We start from the raw sequence: 22500 nt of genomic DNA, 5'->3' as shown, positions 1-22500 counted from the left end.
GAATTTCTAAAGAATTATTTTAAATAAAGCATGACAAAGTTGCTGATGATTTCCTTGTGAATATTTTATGGCCACAATTTTATATATATATAATTTTATTATCATATATGATTTTATTTATTTTATTATATATTATTTAGTGTTAACAGCTACTGCATATATAAATTGATTTATTTTATAAATAACAAATCTAATAATTAAAGAAAGATAATCAATATGAACCTGGTGTTAAACTTCACATGAACTTCAGTTGAAGGGGATTTCTAATATAAATATTAAAAGGAGTGAGTCTTCTGAGTTGTCATTCCAGTCGCCCTTCTTTTGATTACATTAAATAAATACAAATTCAGCAAATGTCGATATGCATATATGCCATTATTATTATGATTATAATTACTATTATTATTATTGTTATTAGTGTATTATTTGTTGTCCTTATCTGCTGTTCTGCAAAAACCTGAAATGTTGCATATTTTTTGCAAATCAGCGATTTAGCAGGATGAAAGCAATGATCCTGAAAAGATGCATCTGTTTAATTTCTTTTTATTTTCTGCATCATGTAGTTTTATTTGCAATGATTTGGGTCCCATTTTGCAGGCTCATTATTATACCACATTAACGAGGCCATGGTTCGGCGGTGCTGGGGCCCACCTGAACCCAAAACAGCCGTCCCAGATGATGGATAGGACTTTGTAGGAGGAGAGGTGGTAACCACAGCTAAATACAATAAACCTACTCCACCAAAGTATCAGTAAATATTATATACTTACTTTTATATATACACATACAGTATATATACACACACACACACACACATATATATATATATATATAAGATAATATATATATATACACACACACACACACACACACACATACATATATATATATATATATATATATATATATATATATATATATATACACACACACACACACACACACAGTATATATATACGCATATACACACACACAGATATATACATATAAGATAATATATATATACACACACACACACACACACATATAGAGAGAGAGAGAGAGAGAGAGAGAGAGAGAGAGAGAGAGAGAGAGAGAGAGATTTATAAAGATATACTTTGTTTATATAAATATATATATATATATATATAAAGATCTATAGATAGATAGATGGATGGATAGACAGATAGATTTTTATCTTATAGTGTTGCTCAGTCCAGATGATCCATCCACTGACTGGACAATGGTTTTTTTACGCTCCTCAGCTCAGGCATGCATGAAAACGCACATGCATTGTGTTGTGTCAACATTTATAACACTGTGTGTATTTCTACAGAGGCAGATTTACAGAGTAGAAAGGATTTTGGTTTATAACTGAGACAGTATGACGCGATCCCCTTTAAGCATCAAATTCTTAATTTTCACACCGCTGTCGAGGGAGTCTGAGGGCCGGACCAGGAAATAAAGGCAACTGTTAAACATTAACAACCCACTGCCAGTTGGAGAGGGGGGAAAAAACTATTACACTCCTACCAAATATTTCATTGCATTTTCTTTATTCTCTCTCTCTCTCTCTCTCTCTCACTCTCTCGCTCTCTCTCTCTCTAACTGGCTGCATCTTTTTCTTTCCCGTCCTCTGTGTTCCTCAAGCCAAACCCACTTGCCTTTCTCTGGGCAACCGTGGGCCTATTAAGCACCGAGGTTCTGGGCCACAGTGCTTCTAGTAATGAGCCCGAAAGCACAATACAGGCACCCGGCCGGAACAGCTGAGGGAGACAAAGCCAGCGGGACGGGGAGAGCGGCAAACAGGAATTAGAGTCAGTGCGTCCGACTCGCACATAAACGCGTCGTGACAATGGCGCCGGGTGGCCGCGCATCCACACACGGACCCTCACGCATCTTGACCGGACGCCGTGCGAGGGCGCGGTGTGCCGACGGAGCATACGGGAGGAGGACGTTTGACTGTGTCGCTGTGCGGCAAGAAGATGGATGTGTGCTCTTAGAAGTGTGTGTGTGCGTGTGTTTGTGGGGGGGCCTGCGGGTTATGTACCATCACTATTATGGGGACAAACTATGAGACAGGACGGGGGCCCCCGGAGGAATTGCTGCCAAAACAGCAGTAGAGAGTGTGTGGCAATCAGTGGAATGGTGGGTCGGGGGGTTGTCCTGCGCCAGTCATCTGGAAAGTCCTCCACTTATCTGCGGGGCCCGGGACACCGGCCAACTAACTCGGACCGGCAAATAAGTATTGTACGGGCTGACAGTATTTGTCTTTCCAAATGAGGCTCAGAATGCGGTAATTTTAAACGCTGAATGGCAGTCTTATAAGGCTGAAGAAACAGAAGGGAAGCACTCACCCAGATAGGGTGTGTGAACACAGCACCTTGTTCATTAATTGATTTGGAGGAAGCAGCGGTGGTTATTCGGAACCCTTTTTGGTCGCTGCCCTGTGTTTGCCCCCCACCGCCGCCACCTCCTTTTTTGGGGCTCCTCGCTTAGTGTGAAAGAACACTCTGGAGTCCCCTCGGAACGGCCATTTTCACAGTGATATCAAACAATGGTGTCCATGTCCCTTACTGGCTTCCCCCATCGGTCCCACGTGGAAGGCCTGGTTTTCGGGGGGTCTTCTTCTTCTCCTTCTTCTGCACGGGTTCGGAAACCGCGTCGGATATTCGGCCGTGGGCTCTTAAAGGTCGTCCGCGCGTTTCCAGAGATCCCAGGCTATCTCATCGGCCCACCCTCGGCCATAATGGGCCGAAAACAAATGTGCCAGTCAAACAGAGGCCGAGTGGTCAAACAGAGAGCGCTCCTGTGTCGGCGCAGGAGGGGGAACACAGGTGCCCTGTGTTAGGGAGGGCCATTAAACAACACGGGCCCCGAAGGCAGGAAGCTGCTATTGAAAAGGAAACATCAAGAGAAACGCACCTTTCAAAGCACATAGTTTCCGCACACACACACACACTCACACACACACACACACACACACACACACACACACACACACACACACACACACACACACACACACACACACACACATATACACCCATCTGGATAAAATCTCCTGGGTATCAGGTACTGCCCTGTGGGAGAGGTTTGACCTCTCCAGGCCCCCTTCCAACAGAAGGTGACACAATCTGACAAATAGGTGACTCATGGTCCAATAAAACCTCCCGACAATACAGTCGATTTTACATCGAGCGACCCAAAACAGAACGGCTAAGAGATACGCGCCCGGTAAACGGAACGTACGAGCGGGCCTCCTTTCGCGTCGATTCCTATTGTCGTCGCTCGGACGGGGTCCGAAAAGAAGCAGGGGTTTCTCAACGGGCGTAGGCGGCTCGAAAGCTTTTTTTAAGTTGAAGATCTCAAAGATAAGATGAAAGACGTTTCGGGACAAACATTCTTTCTCTGACCGCCCCCCCGCCGCCCCCCGCGTCCCAAGCTTTCAAAGTGTGGTCCGGTGTCATTATGTTTGCCTACGTCTCACGAAGCCACGCTCGGTGGCCCAGGAGCGCGGAGCGGAGGCGCAAGAGAGAGAGAGAGAGCGAGAGAGAGAGCGAGAGAGAGAGCGAGAGAGAGAGCAGAGTTAGGTCATGCGTTGAAACGCCCTCGGGCAAGGCACTTTACCTTAACTCCTTCCGAAGTAGGATCTCCCTCGGCACAAAAGCCCGCGTTTGTAAAAAATAAATAAATAAAAGGCCACGGAGGGAGAGCCACCGAATCGAAAGGTTTATTCACGTCGGGAGCGGGTCGGCTGGGCACGGAAAATCAAAACGTCCGGAGGTGACGTCCGGCCGGACTGGAAGCGGCAGGCGCTAATGAGGGCGATCGCGGGGACGGAACGGAGCGGCGGGACGGGACGGACGCGACCCGGCTCAATAGACGATCGACGTTCAACTAGGCCTTTTCATATCTAGTTGGGGGAGAGAAATGGAGAAAGATGGAGGGACTAAAGATATCTTTTCACGTCAAATACGGTCACTCCACTTGGCCGGGGGTCAGAGGGGTTGAGAGCGCCGGTTCATCCATTTTAGACCTCGCCTTCGGATGACGCACGAAGCCCCGAGTTACGGCGACGCTGGAAAATGACAATCTGACACAGTGAGAATCTGAAAACACACGTCATGTTACAAATCGCACAACACAAACCCTATTATAAGTCATGTGGTCCAAAAACGACAAAGCTCCACTTCTCTTTTCTGTTTGTTTTTTTTCATTCCCTAGCAGACAAGAGACGTATGAACAGCGTTGTACAAATACAATTGAAAGCAAATTGATTTTTGAGAAGTAAACGTACACACACACACACACACACACACACACACACACACACACACACACACAGATAATGAAGAGCTCCATCAAAAAAAAAGCATTCCTTCCTAATCCCTCCGTACCTTCCCTCTAGTTTGCTACTCATCGACTCGCTTCAATGCACTTTTTCTTCCAGTAGCTTCTGACTGTCATGCCATGTACGTCTTAAAAACTCTAGTGATTGTGTGGAAATTAAATTAAAAAGCTTTGACTGGTGTGTTTGTGTGTGTGTGTGTGTGTGTGTGTGTGTGTGTATGTAATATATATATGATCTTTATAAACAGGCACATTAAACATTAAAACCACCTCTATTATTGTGTAGCTCCCCCTCGTGCCACCAAAACAGCTCTGACCTGTGGAGGCATGGACTCCATAAGACCTCTGAAGGTGTCCTGTGGTATCGGCACCAAGACGTTAGCAGCAGATCCTTTAAGTCCTGGAAGTTGCGAGGCGGGACCCCCGTGGATCGGGCTTTTTGTTCCAGCACATCCCATAGACGCTCAATCAAATTGAGAACTGGGGAACTTTGGTAGGCCAAGTCACCACCTTGAACTCTTTATCATGCTCAAACCATCCCTGAACAATTGTTGCAGTGTGGTAGGACGCATTATCCTGCTGAAAGAAGCCACTGCCATCAGGGAATACCGTTGCCATGAAGGTGTGAACAGGTCTGTTTACGTTGGAAGTCAAAGTAACATCCACATGAACGCCAGGACCCAAGGTTTCCCAGCAGAACATTGCCCAGAGCATCACAGTCTCCACCGGCTTCTTCCCATAGTGCATCCTGGTGCCATCTCTTCCCCAGATAAATGACCACACGCTACCCGACATGATGTAGAAAACGTGATTCATCAGACCAGGCCACCTTCTTCCATCGCTCCATGGTCCAGTTCTGACGCTCACCTGCCAATTGTAGGTGCTTTTAGTGGTGGACAGGGGTCAGCATGGACACTCTGTGGCTTATGCAATCCATACGCAGCAAGCTGTGATGCACTGTGTGTTCTGACACTTTTCTATCGTAGCAGCACGAACCTTTTCACCAATTTGTGCTGCAGTAGCTCTTCTGTGGGATCGGACAAGACGGGCTAGACTTTGCTCCCCACGCGCATCAATGAGCCCATGGGCGGCCATGACCCTGTCGCCGGTTCACGGGTTGTCCTTCCTTGGACCACTTTTGGTAGGTACTAGCCACTGCATACCAGGAACACCCCACAAGACCTGGCGTTTTGGAGATGCTCTGACCCAGTCGTCTAGCCATCACAATTTGGCCCTTGTCAAAGTGGCTCAGGTCCTTACGCTTGTCCATTTTTCCTGCTAACAACACATCAACTTCAACAACTGACTGTTGACTTGCTGCCTAATATATCCCACCCCTTGACAGGTGCCATTGGAACGAGATGATCAATGTTATTCGCTTCACCTGTCAGTGGTTTTAATGTTGTGGCTGATCGGTGTATCAACAAACAAGGTATAACAGGACTTTCTACAAAGAATTCCTGAGGTCGCTAAAGTTCAGTGGATAGGTCTCTCTGTGGAGATACAGCGGATCAAATGTGGTACTTTAAGAACACATTTTTCAAGGGTGCAAAGGAATACATTTATCGAAAAGGGTAAAAAAAACCAGGATAAAAGTCAAGGAAAGGTCGGCCTCGTTCCTAGATTCTGCGGCGCTCCCGGGGTGCCAACTGAAGCGTTGGGAAGTCTACTGGAGACGCTCTCTAGTACAAGTGGAGACAAAAAAAAACAACCACACACCCACACACACACACACACGCACACAAAAAGAGTGGGGGGGGCGAGGAGATTAAAGGTTGTTGTGAAAAAAGAAAGAAAAAGAACAAAAAAAAAGGGCAAAACAGGGTCTGAGTGGACGAGTAAACTCCTTAAAAGATCGCGGGCCGGGGGGCTTTCAAGGACCCCGGACTCAAAAAGCTGAAACGCTGAACACCAGCAGTCAAGAGTGAAGACAAGAGAGAGAGAGAGAGAGAGGGAAGGAAGGGGGGGGGGGGGAGTGAAGCAGTGGGCATTTGAAAGGCTGATGGCAAAGAGAAAAGGAGAAATAAAAGGGGCTGGCGAGGAGAGGAGATAAAAAGTAACAAGTAGAGCGTGCGAGGCGTCGGCGGCAGATGGAGAATGTGTGTCTGGCGGGACACTGAGGACAGAGGGACAGGCGGAGAACACAGGTGCAGGCGCGTGCACACACACACACACACACACACACACACACACACACACACACACACGGTTTCCGTGTAGGATGTTTCTGAGGGTCCTTATTAGCTTGATGGTGGAGAGCCGAGGAAATGCTTTGCGTGCACGTGCGGCGGACAGAAGGAGAGGGAGGGGCCAGACAGGAAGGGCTCCGTGCGGCCGGGGGTCCGGCTTGGAGGCCGGGCGTCCCGGGCCAAGCCCGAGCGAAAAACAGACAGCACGCCGGACAAGCCCCTAATGAACGCCACTTGGGCTCCTGCCTTTTTAATTACCCAGCCAGGCCTGACTGGGAAGCAACAAAGCTCTCAAGCGCCTGAAGTGGTGTGGCAAGGAGGGGACACAAAACGAACCCCCCCCCCCCCCTCCCCACCAAAAAGAAACAGGACAATTTCTCGCCACGGATGCCCTCTGAACCCCCCTCCCCGTGCGTCCCCTACCGCTCTGGACACTCATTGTTGAGTGGAGCAGAGGTACGCCTCTCTAAAACAAGGCCATCACCACTAATGTCATGGTCCGACGGCCGCGTGAGGAGGCCTTTTGGTCAAAAGCTCTCCAAATGGCCACGGGGAGGGTTTCAAATACAAAATAATGTGCGTGAACTAAATATTCCACTTTGCCCGTAACAAAAACAAAAAACAAATCCTGCCGTTTCAGTTTCCGCCAGAGCACTTTGCGATGATTGCCACCTCATAACATTAACATCCAGTCGGGGAGCTAGGGAACATTTTAGGCGAGCTCAGATGGTGTCTCCTTTCAGTTCAACGTGCCGTCCCGCCCGGGCCGCGGTAGCAGCCCCGAGGCCCCCGTCACTCATAAAGGCCATCCGTCACCCAAATCTAGATAATCTGACTTTATCTTAATGAGCTGTTGTTCCTCCGTCCAGTGAATGGAAACTGCTTCCATTCACAACGCGACAAAATAAGCGTTATCGCATTACCCTTTCTATCACCGCGGAGCAATTGCTCGGCCGTCAGGTTTTTTTGTTTTTTTTTTTAAAACCATTTCACGTTTTTATTTTTTTATTTTAATTTTTTTTTTTACCCATTGGTGCACCCTGCCTCAAACAAACTGTAGATTTCTCGAAGTCGGAAGGATTATACGTTTGTTCAGACACACAGGAGTCGGATGCGACGGTTTGACCCCATCTGGATTATCAATGCCCCGCATTGCGCTTCCTATTGTCACATCACATTCCTGTGTGTAATGCAGGATGGGGACATTAAGGTGGAATGTGTGTGTGTTTGTGTGCGTGTGTGCGTGTGTGTGTTTGGTGGGGTGGGGTGGGGGTGGAGACATCCTATTCTTATTGTCAGCCTCCCCAGGCTGACCACTGCTCATCATGTCAGGCTGAAAGAGAACAAAATGGGGCCTGTGCCAGGGAGATCTCTCTCTCTTTGTGACACACACACACACACACACACACACACACACACACACACACACACACACACACACACACACACACACACACACACACACACACACACACACACACACACACACAGCTTTTCATCTTACAGCTACACTTGAATACAAATTAAGGATGAAGTCTCTGTACAGATCCCACATCAGAGGTGATGGCCTAATAAATGTAGGGTGAAGAGGAGAAAGTAATGTCATCTTTGCAGCATTTAAAAACAATGTACATTCAAAAACAAATATACTGCCACAATAGTTTTATATTATGTGGTAGTTGTTCAATCCAACATTTAAAAATTGTGTCAGATCTCTCAAAGGCTAAATCTTCTATTTCGAACAATAAAGATAGCATAAGCGTATTCATTTATGCATTTATTTTTTTCTTAAATGGACATGAGGGACTTAAGAAATGAAACCTTCATATGTTGTATACAGTTGTAACGGTAACAAGTATATCACAGATGCTCAAAGAAAAACAATATAAAAAAATATATATAAACTCTTCTCAAATTAACAGTGCAATTGAAAGTCATCTTAAACGTAACAGCCTGAAAGTAAATGGCTTTGAAAGCGCATCTTGTACCTTACCTTCATTTAAAGAGATGTCGTGTAGCACAGCGCACTCTGGTGGCTGTACATTGAACAGGCATCACTCTTGTCTAACCGCTCACATTTTGCAAAACAGAAGCTATGGAATATAATAATGGAACCAGGTAAACGCAACAAAAACCACATGTCCACATTTGGGTTTCGAGTAACTTAACAAAGGAAACAATATTGTTTCTGACAGTTTAAAGGTAGGAGTCTTTGAGGTTCTTATTTGTAAAAGTGCAAACCAAGAAAAATTAATAACAATAAAAACAAAAGTACCTTTTTCTGAGGCAGAGTAACAGCCGGGGGTCGATGGACCCTGTTCCCCTCTCAACGTTTCCTTAAGTCCTCTCTTTTCCTTTCTAACAAGCTGCAGAACTAAACCGCTAAACACTACAGTACCCAAACTGCTTTGCAGCAAAAACAACAATCTCTAATTACTAATCCTAATGGAAGTTCTACTCCATCCAAAGTTATGACTGTTCCTCCTGGGATCAGCTCAGAGGTCCCTGCTCCGTCGGGGGATGATGTTCCTGCGGTAAGTTCGTCTTTCGGAGATGTTGCGTCTGACCTTCACCACAGGCGGGGGCACCATCTCCAGCTCCAGGGAGGGGCTGGAGACGGACTTTTTAAGGGCTCCCCCTTCATCCTCCTCTTTTATATCCTCCAACGAGCTTCTGAGCATGGCTCTGTCAAAAGCCGCGAGTTCGGAGTATCCCAGCGTGGCGCTGTCCGTTTTGTTCGAGTTCCTCCACACCTCCAGCACCGTGATGTAGGCCTCATAGCGGTACTTCTGTGTGGTTTGAATCAGAGAGAAACCTTTTAAAAAAGGCCGTAACGTAAAGAAACACGTACATACATCCACACAGTGCAGGCCTGGGCATGCTCAGTGGAGACGTCGCCGTGGTTATCGGTACAGCGGTCGAGAGTTGTGACAGCACCGGGCCAGCAACACCACTGGTCAGTTAGAATGTGCAGCCAACGCTATCTGGTACCGTGTGTGTATCCTGACTGATACTAATCATTAGGATTTATTTTAAGCTCTAAACATTAGAAAATGAGAAGAGGTAGAATGCTGAACATCTCTGGATAACGGCTCGGGTTGCTGAATGGTTCTTGGCATGTCATGGCATGGGCTAGTGATGTGACATGCACAGTGTTATACATTTGACTAATTGTTTGTACTAGTACTTCAACCTTGAGTTTCACACCCATCCCGGCTCTGCAAATGCCTGAACGGCCATTCATGTAATGCTGTTAATGCAAAAATAATGAATGGGTGTGTTTACACTTGGATCTCAGCGAATTCGGTACAACCATGGAGGTGTCACCCCTGTATGGTAGAACTTTTTATTTTTATTTAAATTTTTATTTTTATTTTTATTAAATGGTAGAAAATTTTCTGATGAAATACAACTGTGCGCAACTGTAAATTTGCGTTTCATTTCTCTCTCGTGCGACGATTGAAAAGCTCCGCTTACCTCGTGCAGCAGGTACTCCTCTCGGAGGCGATGCTCCTCCAGCTCCTTGGCCTTCATCTTGCGCCCCTCGGCCTGGCTCTGCTGCAGGTAGGTCAGGTCCGTCTGGAAGGACTCCAGCATGCCCGCATGGGACTGCAGCTGATGGTCCTGGAGGAACAGAGGAAGCCGGGGTGACTCAGGGTCCACACACTGTTATCAATACAGATGATGATAAATGCATATTAGGTATTCTGGAGATGCATGACAAACACACCCATAATGTCATCTGCCAAACAAACAAGATAAGATAAGATCACACTGGTGTTATAGGAGCAGAGGTTGACATAAATTGAAATTAAAAATGAAATTAAATATTTAGTGCGCGCACACACACACACACACACACACGCACACACACACACACACACACACACACACAATCCAAGTGCAATTTTTTTTTTTTATCAAAAAAAGATCAAAGTACAATCCCTGATGTGCAATGTGTCGGATTATGTGCAATACGCTCAGTACTCCGATTTCTATTTATGGTGGGGTATTTCTTTATATATTTTATATTGTTTATAGTGCTTACCCTGATATGCTCTCTATTTTCTGCTGTCACTTTCTGCTGCTGTAACTATGCAAATTTCCCCGGTGTGGGACTAATAAAGGTTTATCTTATCTTACCTTAAATATAACAAGGTGTCTGGGTTCATCTAGGTAAGTGGAGCAAGTATGTAGGAAGTCGAGTATTTGGTTCAGCGGAAGACTGAGGGATGTTCTGTATTACATCAGAAATGTGGACTGATGAGGAAGTCGTTTTGACAAATATATATATGAATGAAATCAGACGAATCAAATGAAGACCCCATAAATACAACTACATTCAAGACCATCAACAGACTTTTAAGGCCCCGACTCGAGCAAGTCAGCAAACAGTAAGCGTCTGTTCAAGAGCGGGAGAGAGAGGAGGCGCTGACCAGGGTCTGAGCCGACTGCGAGGATGGCAAAATGGGTCGACTGAACCTCCGCTGGGAGCCGACGGCGGCGGGGAAAGGGAGGGAGGAGTGAAGGGCCGACACCAGATTGATACGGTTGATCCAGGAACTCATCTCGGCCTTGGACCTTGTTTTGCGAAGAGGAGTTAAGCGAGAGAAGAAAAGACAAGAGAGACAAAGGTTATTGTTCTGCGGTTCGGGCTGGGACGGAAATTGCGCTCCGCCGTGCCGGCGATGACTCACGAGGCCTGAAAAAGGAAGACTCTCCAGTCCGCAGTGTGCAACCGGAAGACGTGGGGTTTCTTGGTGTAGTCAGCAGCCTGCTCAGCCAGGGAATGGTGCACGCTCACCACTTCCTCTGCACCGTGGTTCTCCTTCCTGAAGTCGTCCTGGCGTACAAAACACACACGCAACATTGGCTCGAACATGTATATCTGCACTTTGAGTATTAGCGATGAGACATGATGGGAAATTATGCTGGATTTGGCGAGAAAACCCCCTCGAGACAAGCTACGAACCTTCTGTAAGTACAGGACCATTCCTCTCAGAACGCCAAAGAAGGTCTTCCAGCTCCTCTTGCCCCACGGTGCTGACAACACAACGATGGGTTATATGATAGCGTTCCAAAGACAAACATCCTGTTACCTATATTCTCCTCACTTTTTGGGCCTTCAGTTTAACGGCGTGTTAACGCTCTCTGAACACAATTTGGAAGATTACGCTGGAGAGGGTGATATTTCACAGTCGGAAAATGGCTACTGACGACTACTAACAGCAAAGGTTGAGGTCCTTTTAAAACTAAGGGGTCCCGAAACAAAGAACCGCTTAATGGCCGCCAACACAAAGTGGAAAAATAACATTATTCAAATCGATTGTGTTCTGCGACCCCAAACCCATTTTAGCAATCTATTACTATCATGCATCTTGGCATTCTGTCATTGAAACAATAAATAAACAAAAAGACACAGACTAAGGGCTATGGCTATTTATTAACCAATCTATCAATTATATATATTTTTTTTTTATGCACATATCAAGCTGACAGAAGCCGAGTCCTGGAAGGAGTCGGCTTCCAGGACGGCCTGGAAGGAGTCTCACTTACTGCGTTTGCCGTCGATATCAGCATGGGCCTTGCGCTGGAGGAAGCCCTGCTTAAACACTTTGGCGTTCTTGTCGTGCGGCAGGTCTTGGAAAGGGTTGCTCTTGGAGCGAAGCCGCATGTCTTCTCTGCCGTCTTCCTCCGGCAGCATGGAGCTGTTCAGTTCCTTCTCATCTCTTCACGAGTCACAGGTGGGATAGAGAGGGTGACAATTATGAGATATGACTGATGACAAATCACAAAAAGGGGGAAACCAGTGAGGAATCAAATCTAAATCGAAGGCAACGCGTGAAAGGATTTCTTGGGAGGTTGAATGGTCATACTTACATGGCCCATTTCAGAGGTTCGCTCTTGATGGAGTTATAGAAAGTCTGAAAGATAGAGGATGCAAATCGTGGAAACATGGATTCACTTCTGATCATATCTAAAAAAATATATATAAAAAAACTTCCTGAAACTATAAGTATTGAGGATTTTACTTTTATCATGTCCTTGTTGAAGCTCTGTCCTTCATTCATTCCATCCAGGTTTGACACAAAGGTAGAGGTGGACATGGCTTTTTCAACATTCTGTAAACCCAAACCATAACTTAATGGTGGACAGGTCACACAGCTTTGGGCTAATGCAGACTTAGGATATAGAAGTAGCAGTGGGGTCACATTGGAATAGATAAGCCTTGAAGAATTATGGAGAGGAATTAAGTAGCCTTGGAATATTGTTAGTTTTTTGTTTTTTTTTAATGTTTCAAAGCCTACCTGTCCATGCAAGTCAGTGTTGAGAAGCATCAAAGCACATGTGAGGGTTAGCACTGCCCCTAAAGGTAAACAGATGCAGCTGTCACATCTGACCGCTTGTTTGACAACGTTAACACAGAAAGCTTTCCTCCTTCCTATCACTCGTCGCTCACCCGAGGAGGAGAACGAGTCGGGGTTGCACTGGTGGAAGCGGCAGGAGAAGTGCTGCAGCACGCGCTCCCTCTCCTGGGTCTCCCCTATCAGCACCACCTCTTGCAGGAAAGACCTGGCAGAGGCGAGTGAGAGAGAGGAAAAAGGAGAAATGGGAGGCTTATCGAGCACCCGCCCAAAGAAACGATGACACAACGTGAAGGACAAAGCGAGCGATCGGCTTCTCACCTCAGAGCGTTGTCCAGAGTTTGATCGGTGAAGTCAAAGAACTGGAGGAACTCTTCTCCCACCGCCCTACTGAAGTCATTGCTATTTAGAATAGAATAGAAAAGAATATCTTTATTGTCATTGTACAAGTACAACAAAATAAATTCTCAATATTTGACCCATCCTAAACTCTACCCATGAGCAGTGGGTAGCCGCAATGAGGCGCCCAAGGACCAACTCCAGCTCTGGCTGGTGCCTTGGTCAGGGGCACCGACAGGAGTATAAACCCCCAAACAATATACATGTCTTTTGATGTTGGGAGGAAACCAGAGCACCCACACAAACACGGGGAGAACATACAAAATCCACACAAAAAGGACCTAGGACGGCCGGGGTTTGAACCCGTTTCGTGCCCCGAAACGACACACAATGATCATATTAGCGATACATTTCTATTGTGTGAAAGTTGAAAAGGGTGTCCTCGTAAGCGTATACTTTAAGTTCATTGTGGAAGAGCAAGGGGCGTGTGAGGCCGGGGTCTGCCAACGCCGGCACAGACTTCTCCCCACAGCGGCACACCTGCTTTGAGAGAGGGCAATCAGCACCCCAGCGCCGCTGCTTGGCTTGACTCGGGCAGGAAGTTTAATGTGTGTTTGTCTGTTTATATTTTATATTCTAGGTTTGGCCTTTGCTTTGTGAATAAATATACACGCCAGCAGGCGCTGTTTCTGCCTTGGACTGTTGCCCTGCCCATTCTGTTCCCCTCCGTGGGCAACAAGGACATAATGGCACACTCTCCAATGGAGGAGATACTTGCGGCTCCTGCCCAGGTCAAGATGTGCGGGAGCGCGCACAACCCCTGGGCGAAGGACGCCCGGCCGCTTCCCCCACTACGGCCAGCCTGCAGAAGATGACGGAGGATGATGACGCGGAGGCGTTCCTTGCCACCATGATCCCCTGGCTGCTGCAGCGGGCTGGGGTGGGCCCAAACAGGCTCTGTGGCTGCTCACCCTCCTGATGGGAGAGCTAGCCGTCCATGTCCTCCTCCCGCGGACCGCCTGGATTACGAGGCTGGATTACGGTTCCGCGGAATGGACTACACCACCACAGGCTGCCCATTCACCTACACCCAACAGCTACAGGACGCAGCCCGGTGGTGGATTCGTCCAGAGGTCCATACCACAGATGAGCTCATCATGATGGAACAACTCCTCAAGGACCTCTAGCGCAGACACAGCCCAGACACAAGCGCAGGGGCTGCCCCCTCATGGAAGTCGGCCAAGGTCCTCCAGAACGCTGGCCAGCCAGACCCCTCCCCTGGTCGGGAAAGGGCCTACCACAAACCGTTAAGGCTACAAGGCGGTAAACATCGGGCTTTGCTGAGTTCCGGCAGTTCGCAGACGATAATCCAGCAATGCCTGGTTCACTGATTTTGGGAACAAATTGGCCAGGGTTCAATGCATTATTGAGGGAAGCAGTTTTCCTGTTGATGATCTTACACTAGCGCAGTCGCAAGACGATACTCAACGCATGGCTTTTGAGCAGGCAGGTACAATCGATGGCACATAGATGCGCCCAGACGCCGCGCTCACTCACCCGTATTTTTCACTTCATTTATTTTTTGATGTTTGCTGATTCCAAAGATACCGCAGGGAATTGCTTTTCTAGGCGACTCACCTTTAAACGATGGCCGGTCACCCGGACACGATAAAACACTCCAGCGGATAATGGCCTGGTTTTATTGGCCGACCATTTGGGCAGACATAGGCAAGTGGTGTGCCGTGTGTCCTGAGTGCCAGTTGGCCAATCCTCTGGTGACGTCTAGATCGCCATTATGGTCCCTTCCCCTAGTCGAGGCCCCATTCGAAAGACTTGGGAGGGACTTCATCAGGCTGTTAGACCACAGAGCCAAGTTATCGTTTTGTGTTGATTCTAGTGGACTACGCAAGCAGATATCCCGAAGCAGTGCCCCTGTGCAGTATTACCGCCAAAAATGTAGCGCAGGCGCTGTTTCAGGTCATCTCCCGGGTCGGAGTTCCAAAATAAATCCTGACCAGTACCTTTATGTCACGTACACTTCTGGAACTTTACAAATTACTGGGTGTCCGCTCAATTCGGACCAGCGTTTACCATCACCAGAACGCGGTCTGGGGGAGTGAGGGGGCATCCACAGCAGTAATTGAGAGGGATGAGTTGGGGCTGGGTGTTCCAAAAAAGGCCAACCATACCGCAGCCCTGTTTAGAGTCCACCTCTCTCCGTCCAAGTGCGCGGATGTGGCCGCGCATCAGCGTCGCTTCTCTGATGTTTTTCTCGCACTGGCTAGGCCTCAGATCCATCATCCAGCCGTATGGCTTGCCGGAACATAAACGCAAAGTTGTGCAGGCGGAATTAGAGGCCATGCTGGATTGGGGGTAATAGAGGAGTCCACGCATGACTGGTCCAGCCCCACCGTGCTAGTGGATAAGCCCATAAAACTGGATTTAACCAAAGGAAAAGCCAGCGTTCTCCACTCCGTTTGGGTTGTAGCACTTTCACACACTTCCATTCGGGTGGTTCGGTGCCCCAGCTAAGGCAGGGCTCACCCGCCAACCCCAAGAAGTGTGCTGTGCGGTGGAGGGAGGTATTGTATCTGGGGTACAACTAAGGTGAGGCATGGTCTGAACCCAGCTCGATAAACCTGCCGCGGCGCTGATGAGCTTTAGTCGGGACAGGAAGTTTTCTTTAATGTCTGTTTGTCTTGTCAGTGAGGCAGGAGGTGCGGGAGCCTGAGACGCACAATCGCGACCTCGGCAGAGAGAGCGAGAGAGAGACCAGAGGGCGGACTGTTTATATTTTATGTTCTAAGTTTGGCCCGTGAGCCTTTGCTTTGTGAATAACTATACACACCAGCTGGCACTGTTTAAGCCCCTCAGACTGTTGCCTTGCCCATTCGGTTCCCCTCCGCGGCCGACCCACCACATTCATATGTGAAGCATAGTCTAATATGGAGGGCAGCTTTTGGGGTAATGTCGTGCTCTACAGTCCTACAGTTTGACACCTTCACACAAAAGGTTACAGGTTCTGCTTACTCTTTGTCTAAGTGTTTGACCACATCGATGCGGTGGATATCCTCCAGCCGGTAGAGGCGTTCAGCCAAGCGTTGGGCCTTCTCTCGGTTCACCCTTCCTCCGTTCATACACACCTCCGCTGCATGAGGAGGATCTGACTGTTCTCCGTTTTCTACCACACTGCACGAGGACGCATCCCCGTCACGCGCTGCCTGATCCGCCCGGTGCGCCCCGCCAGCCGGGCCCTCTCCAGGGTCACTTTTCTCGGCCACCGCTCTGCACTCTGACACTTCGGCCTCAGCAAACGGCTGCGGTGCCGTTTTGCAGCGATCTAAAATGTCCAGTACTGCTACCGTCCCTGAACACGCCAGGGGATCTAAGGCAACGCTGGTCATTTGCAAGGACGAATCAGGCTGCTCTGACTGCACCATCTGCTGCGGCTGCTCCGTCATTTCCATGCGCTCCGCTCGTTCTGAGGTTTCAACAGGTACGGTGAGCTCTGGCGGCACTGTCTGGTCAGCCTCTTTGGGCTGTTTCAACTGTCCCGTCCCGTTCGACCGTGAAGGCTTCTCCGCTTGCTGTGGCTCTGCTGACTGGAGTCTGGAGTCTTCATGGGTTTGCTGGTTCTGGTTCAAAGGCGCAGGCTGAGATAACCGCTCACTGTTTTGTAGTTGCTTTGACTCGGAGTGTGGCTGCATTCGGGGGGTTGTCTTTTCTGAAGCTCCAGTTTGCCCAGAAGGTTCTGTGGGCTTATGGTCACTCTTCTCCGGAGCAGTCTCCTGAGAGTCCGCCGTTCCCTGTGCGCTTTCTGTCTCTTCGCCGTGCTTTTCTTGCTTTTGGGAGGGCCCTGACTGGCTTCGACACAACTCCTGGTCTACATCTTTGAAAATTGTCGTTTCCACGGTCTGATTTGCGTGCTCTGCGTGTAGCTGCTCCGTCAGAGCTCCTCCACATTCAGGCCGACCAGTTTCTAAAGGCCCCATTATATTTGAATGCTCTGAATGTTCTAAATGAATCAGTTGGTCTGTCTGCTGCGTTGGTCCTGTGATGGCATTTTGTATTGGCTCTCCATGTGTCTCCCTGAAGTATGCAGACAACAAAAGAAACGTTAGAAATGTAGCGTAAAAAAAGAACACGCAATGGAACTGCACAATTTTAAATGATTTTATTTCCACTAAGCATGCAGACTTCCTTTTAACTATAAAGCAAAAGTGACTTATCCAGTCCGTAATACTCACTTATCCCTCGGACAACTGATGCAAGTGCTCTCTGCATCTTCTCGTGCTTCATTACAGTTCACCCCCGTCGCCGTCTGCTCCTCAAGTCGCTCAGCTTCCTCCTCACTGACCTCTCCCATCTTGTCATCATCTGACATCGGAGACAAGAGATTTCAGTTTCAAGATGGGCTGTCTAGTTAGCAGGGGAAAGAAACGCTTCTCTTGTTCTTCCACTCTCCAATACATGGCTCCCTGCGTCTGACCCAGAACCTCCTCAGGGAGGGAATGAGACTGCAAAATTAGCCACAGAACTTTCTCTTCCCTTAAATGCCGCCCCTTTTGAAATTCTGGAGGACAGATGGTTCATTATAAAGCTGAACATCTCGGCTATGAGTTAATGTAGCAGTCAATTTAATATTGTATTTCAGTCAATATTAGGGAAAGGGGCAACTTTAAGAATCTGACAAGTTACAAATACATTTAAATACAACATAAATATCACAAACACAGATTTGAATTGATATGATATATGGATATGATAAATATTTTACAACAATTTTCATTTATTTTACCAGATATGCTGAATGAATGCTCATAAACATAAAATCTTAAAATAAAATGTTTTAACAGAAAGGATTCATTTTTACTGTACAACATTTTGGTTTTGTTTTTGGCTCACAGACTCTTAAATAGCAACTAACTAACTAGTACCTTTGGTACTAAATGCTACAGGATGTTTTGCAAAATCAATAGCATTTTTGTTGATATATTTGTAGTAATATTTGTATGTCCAAAACCCAGCTCTACCCCTAGAAGGTTGAAAGTAGCACTTACCACTAATGTCTCCTGATTCTTGCACTGGATGTCCTGCTTCCTGTGCCTGCTGCTCCATGTCCGTGTCAGACGACTAGAGATTGCAACATTAGTAAAGAAACATGGTTTGTGAGAGAATTTGTGATTGCCTCACACAACTTGAGTCTTCTCTGACCAATGTGATTACCGGCATGATCCACCCACTTCTGTTTAACGGCTATAGAAAATAGCGTCCACGTATGAATATAGATGCTGAGGTGCAAAGTCCAGAGAAAGCCCCCTTCTTGCCACTAGAATGGTGTATCACACAGCGTCTTAAGGAGCAGCAAACCCCAGTAATCGAACCTGGGGACAGCGTCATCTGTGGTTGAACACGGTGTATTTAAATTACTGTGTGATGTCACACACGCAGAAGTGATGTCACTTAACATAAAAGAATGCAAGTGGCACACATAAGCCGCGTTTCCACCCAAAGTACTCGGACCTTTTAGTCCCAGGATCTTCTTTTCAAGGAACTAAAAAGGTTCCTTCGGCCCGTTGTTGTGTTTCCACCACCGTCTTGAGACCCGCAAAGATTCCGCTGACGTATGAAAAAAACCCACGGCTGTTTTTACACATCCTTTTTGCATGCGACTCCGTCGTCGATCTAACCATCATACAGTTGGTCGGCGACTGCAGATTTTGGTGGTTGGAATAAGATGCTGTGAGTACTCGACCAATCAGAAATGTTCAGCACTGCGAGCCCCGGCCCTAAAGCTTCTGCACTTTTGAAAAGTACTACACTCTGAGCAGGGGCTTTATGAGTGGTAAAATAATGTCCCCGGAACTTAATTTAGTCCCTGGTCCCTGCGGTGGAAAGGCACTGCGTTCCTCCAAAGATTCCTAGTCCCTGGGGAAAGTTCCTGCGGTGGAAACAGGCTATATATATATATATATATAGATGCACGCGCAGACACACACACACACACACACACACACACACACACACACACACACACACACACACACACACACACACACACACACACACACACACACACACACACACACACACACACACACACACAGGTCCCATGTGCTAACTCAAGAGGAGTTAAGAGGAGAACAGTCATGCATCGGCGCAGGATGCTCCCCGCCATAAAAACCCAAGAAGATTTTGCACCAATTTGACCGATCTGATGGAGCAATCACATTAACCTGTGTTCAATCTGTAGAGGGTGATGTGCCAACAAGTTTACTTTAGAGTTTGCTTAATTTTAAAAGCATACAGACAAACACAGACACATATTCCGGCTATGGGGAGCGTGACAACCTGCCTTCCTGTCTTTCCCCACATACGTACCCAAGAAACGCTCTCTCCCTTGCTCTCGGCGTTCAGAAGCCCGAGCACCTTGACCCCGTCTTGTTGCTCAGTGTCCTCCTGCAAGTGCAGCTCAATGTCCCGGTCTTCGGATCCGTGAACCGCACCCATGTCCAGCTCGTTGGCCAGGCTGTGGTCATTCAGGGGAAGAGGCACGTCCAGGGAAGGGTCGGGCATGTCCCACTGCACTGTGGCGAAGGACAGATGTGCTGTGGTGCGGGTCATGGTGTACACCGGCCAAACGATGGTCTCCCACTGGTTGTCTGCCTCCTCAAGATTCTCCAGCGCTCCGGGGGGGAGGCGGTTCCGTTGTTCTTTGCCGTGTGTTTCGCCAAGCCGGACCTCCGCCTCCTCCAAGGCATCGGTCTCCTGCCGGCCGTTAAGATGCGGGTGATCGTCGGAGGTGTCCGATTCTTGCGGCGGACGCTCGTGTTCTGCTTCGCTGTCGTCTGCCAGAGAGGAGCACATGCTTGCGCCCTCCATCGGCGTCACCTTCAGTCGGTATTTAGCTCAGGATGGTAGGTGGCGCGCTGTCAGACACTGGAGCTGTGAATAAAATATCGGGCCATGTCACTCTCAAATGCTGTATACGACTGAAAAAAGTTACAATGACGTCGTAATAAAGTCCCATGTTACATAACAATACTGAGAAGTGTGACACCCTCCAAACTGCCTCATACTGTATATGACCAAAGATCTGTGTTAATAAGAAAATAATATTTTCAGGGATATCTTACCATTGTATAATACTCATTTTAGGGCAAAAAAATAACTACCTACGACAATTCTGAACAGTTATTACCTTTATATACAGTAAGTATAAGTGTGTATAAATACGAGTACGTAAGTATAAGTAAGTATGAACTAAAAAAAAATGTGTTTCCTCTAAAATTCTTCGAACTTGCAAAAATCCACCACTTCAAAAAAAACGACACCGTGAATCTGCTCGTGCAATTGTGAGAGCACAACACACAAATAAAAACTCTTACGTGATATAGTGGTTTAAGACCAGTGCTGGCAGTTGGAAGCCCCTTCTACAAAACTATATCTGATAGATTTTGATTAAATTAAACTAATTGTCATTGCACAGAGTACAAGTACTGAGGCAATGAAATGCATTTCTCTGCATTTTACCATCCTCGTCACTGACGTATCCGGGAGCAGTGGGCTGCCATATATCGGCGCCCGGGGAGCAGTTAGGGGGTTAAGCGTCTTGCTCAAGGACACATCAGCACGCTACCAGGAGGAGCCGGGAATTGAACCGGCAATCTTACGATTACTAGACCACATCAGTCCGCCAAGATATATTTATTGTATGTGTAAACTTACTTGGCAATAAAGATGATTCGTTCTTATATCCTAACTATGTAGTGCATTCAAAATAATAGCGAGGGTTAGAGATGTCACAATTATCACATAAATAATCAATTATTATTTGAGCTTGTTGGTGCATTTCATCAATTTATTGTCCATCGTAATGGTTACGTTTCAATGTTGAATGTCAATAAATGTGTCTATCACGAATGGATGGTGGATGTGTATTATCAAAATACTATAGGCTCATACTGATAGAGGCATGAACTGAACAAAAAGACAATTCAATTGTTAATCAGGTTATTTGTATAACAATTAATTGTCAACAAAAATTCCACGAGTGTGACGGCCCGAGCGGCGTCGTAATCGGACGACATGACATCGAGGTGAAGGAAAGGATTATAGCTACACGTTTTAACTTCCAAATACGGACAAGACAAATATGCTTTGTTTACTTACCACTTGGATGCAAAAAAAAAACATTAAAAAACAAACAAAAAAAACAAGACAATCCCCCTTTTTAAAGTCTCATTCACTCGCCCGTTTTTGCCTCAGTATTACTGACATGCGGCGCAATGACTTTCACCAAAACCGTACAAAAGCACATTTTTACTTCCTGACCACAGCCACCCAGGCAATAATAAGGGAAGAGCGATACGGAAAAAGAGAAAGACAGAGAGAGAGAGCGAGAGAGAGAGCGAGAGAGAGAGAGAGAGAGAGAGAGAGAGAGCATGAAATAGAATCAGAGGGTGGGGTTATGGGGACGTCTTACAGTTTAACTGTTTCTACCTTGTGGTTATCGTGCCTCTCTAAACGTACTTGAAAATCCGATCGATGACTTGAAAAAATATATATATCCCAAAACTGTCGACCTCAACCAGGGATATCCCTAAAGTATGGAACATAATATCAAAAAAAAATGTCAATGAATTTATATTTGGTTCTCGCCCTTGTCTCTTAAAAGGTCAACACAGTGCAGTGAATTAAAGACGAATGCTATGAAAAGAAAAAAAAGAGAGGCAATAGAACACATCATGAATTTGATTCTCTTCCTGTTTAACCTTTCACTCTTCGTGTTTAACTCTATTCACGTCATGCAGCCAACATCCGGGACCGGCCCGTGACCACATTTCCTGTACGGCGGGCGCTCACTTCTCAGTTCCTCTCAGGGCTTAAAAAGAGCCTCAATGACTGTCGTAGAGTCAACGTAGCAGATCAACGCCCGGGCACATATTTAACATATTCAAGCTGCTGACACTCACAGCTGCATCACCGTTCAAAACAGAGACTGAGAATTTGAGTGACTCAGGGGTCATCTATGCCTAAGCGCGAACGTCAAAGTCACACTTAGGAGATGATGATTCGAGAGAATAAACACGTGATTCCACAATGAGGTGGAGTTCATTTTGGACACGGGCGTGCTTTTCACTCGCGGCGTTTTTGACCAGGGTATCTCAAGGTTCTCTCAAGTACAGGCTGTGTTTCCCCGGCCGGCGTCGCAACGTCAGTCGGCGACGATCATCTGTTTACAGTTACGGAAGATAACGCCGATTATAAACACT

General features: G+C 46.9%; 1 protein-coding gene across 3 annotated transcripts in view; it reads right to left on the bottom strand.

The window, feature by feature from the left end:
• Positions 1-8175: 8175 nt before the first annotated feature.
• Positions 8176-22500, bottom strand: part of LOC307243359 (PH and SEC7 domain-containing protein 2) — a 16252-nt gene continuing 1927 nt past the window's right edge. Inside the window, exons 1-16 of one of the 3 annotated variants that reach the window (XM_080018145.1) lie at positions 21398-21530; positions 19607-20170; positions 18286-18358; positions 17473-17602; positions 16256-17314; positions 13208-13288; positions 12982-13094; positions 12830-12888; positions 12554-12643; positions 12402-12445; positions 12078-12250; positions 11494-11564; positions 11219-11364; positions 10958-11102; positions 9999-10145; positions 8176-9310 (exon numbers count right to left, since the gene is read on the bottom strand). In XM_080018145.1, coding sequence (XP_079874271.1) covers positions 9017-9310; positions 9999-10145; positions 10958-11102; positions 11219-11364; positions 11494-11564; positions 12078-12250; positions 12402-12445; positions 12554-12643; positions 12830-12888; positions 12982-13094; positions 13208-13288; positions 16256-17314; positions 17473-17602; positions 18286-18358; positions 19607-20107 — 3126 coding nt within the window. In that variant the 5' untranslated portion in view covers positions 20108-20170; positions 21398-21530 and the 3' untranslated portion in view covers positions 8176-9016. Of the gene's footprint in view, positions 9311-9998; positions 10146-10957; positions 11103-11218; positions 11365-11493; positions 11565-12077; positions 12251-12401; positions 12446-12553; positions 12644-12829; positions 12889-12981; positions 13095-13207; positions 13289-16255; positions 17315-17472; positions 17603-18285; positions 18359-18748; positions 18776-19606; positions 20171-21397; positions 21531-22500 lie in introns of those variants that run through there. The other 2 variants (XM_080018144.1, XM_080018146.1) reach the window with 2 other exon arrangements.

Source organism: Zeus faber, assembly GCF_960531495.2.
Source record: "Zeus faber genome assembly, chromosome: 17".
Classification (NCBI taxonomy): domain Eukaryota; kingdom Metazoa; phylum Chordata; class Actinopteri; order Zeiformes; family Zeidae; genus Zeus; species Zeus faber.
This window is presented reverse-complemented; position numbering and strand designations above follow the sequence as displayed.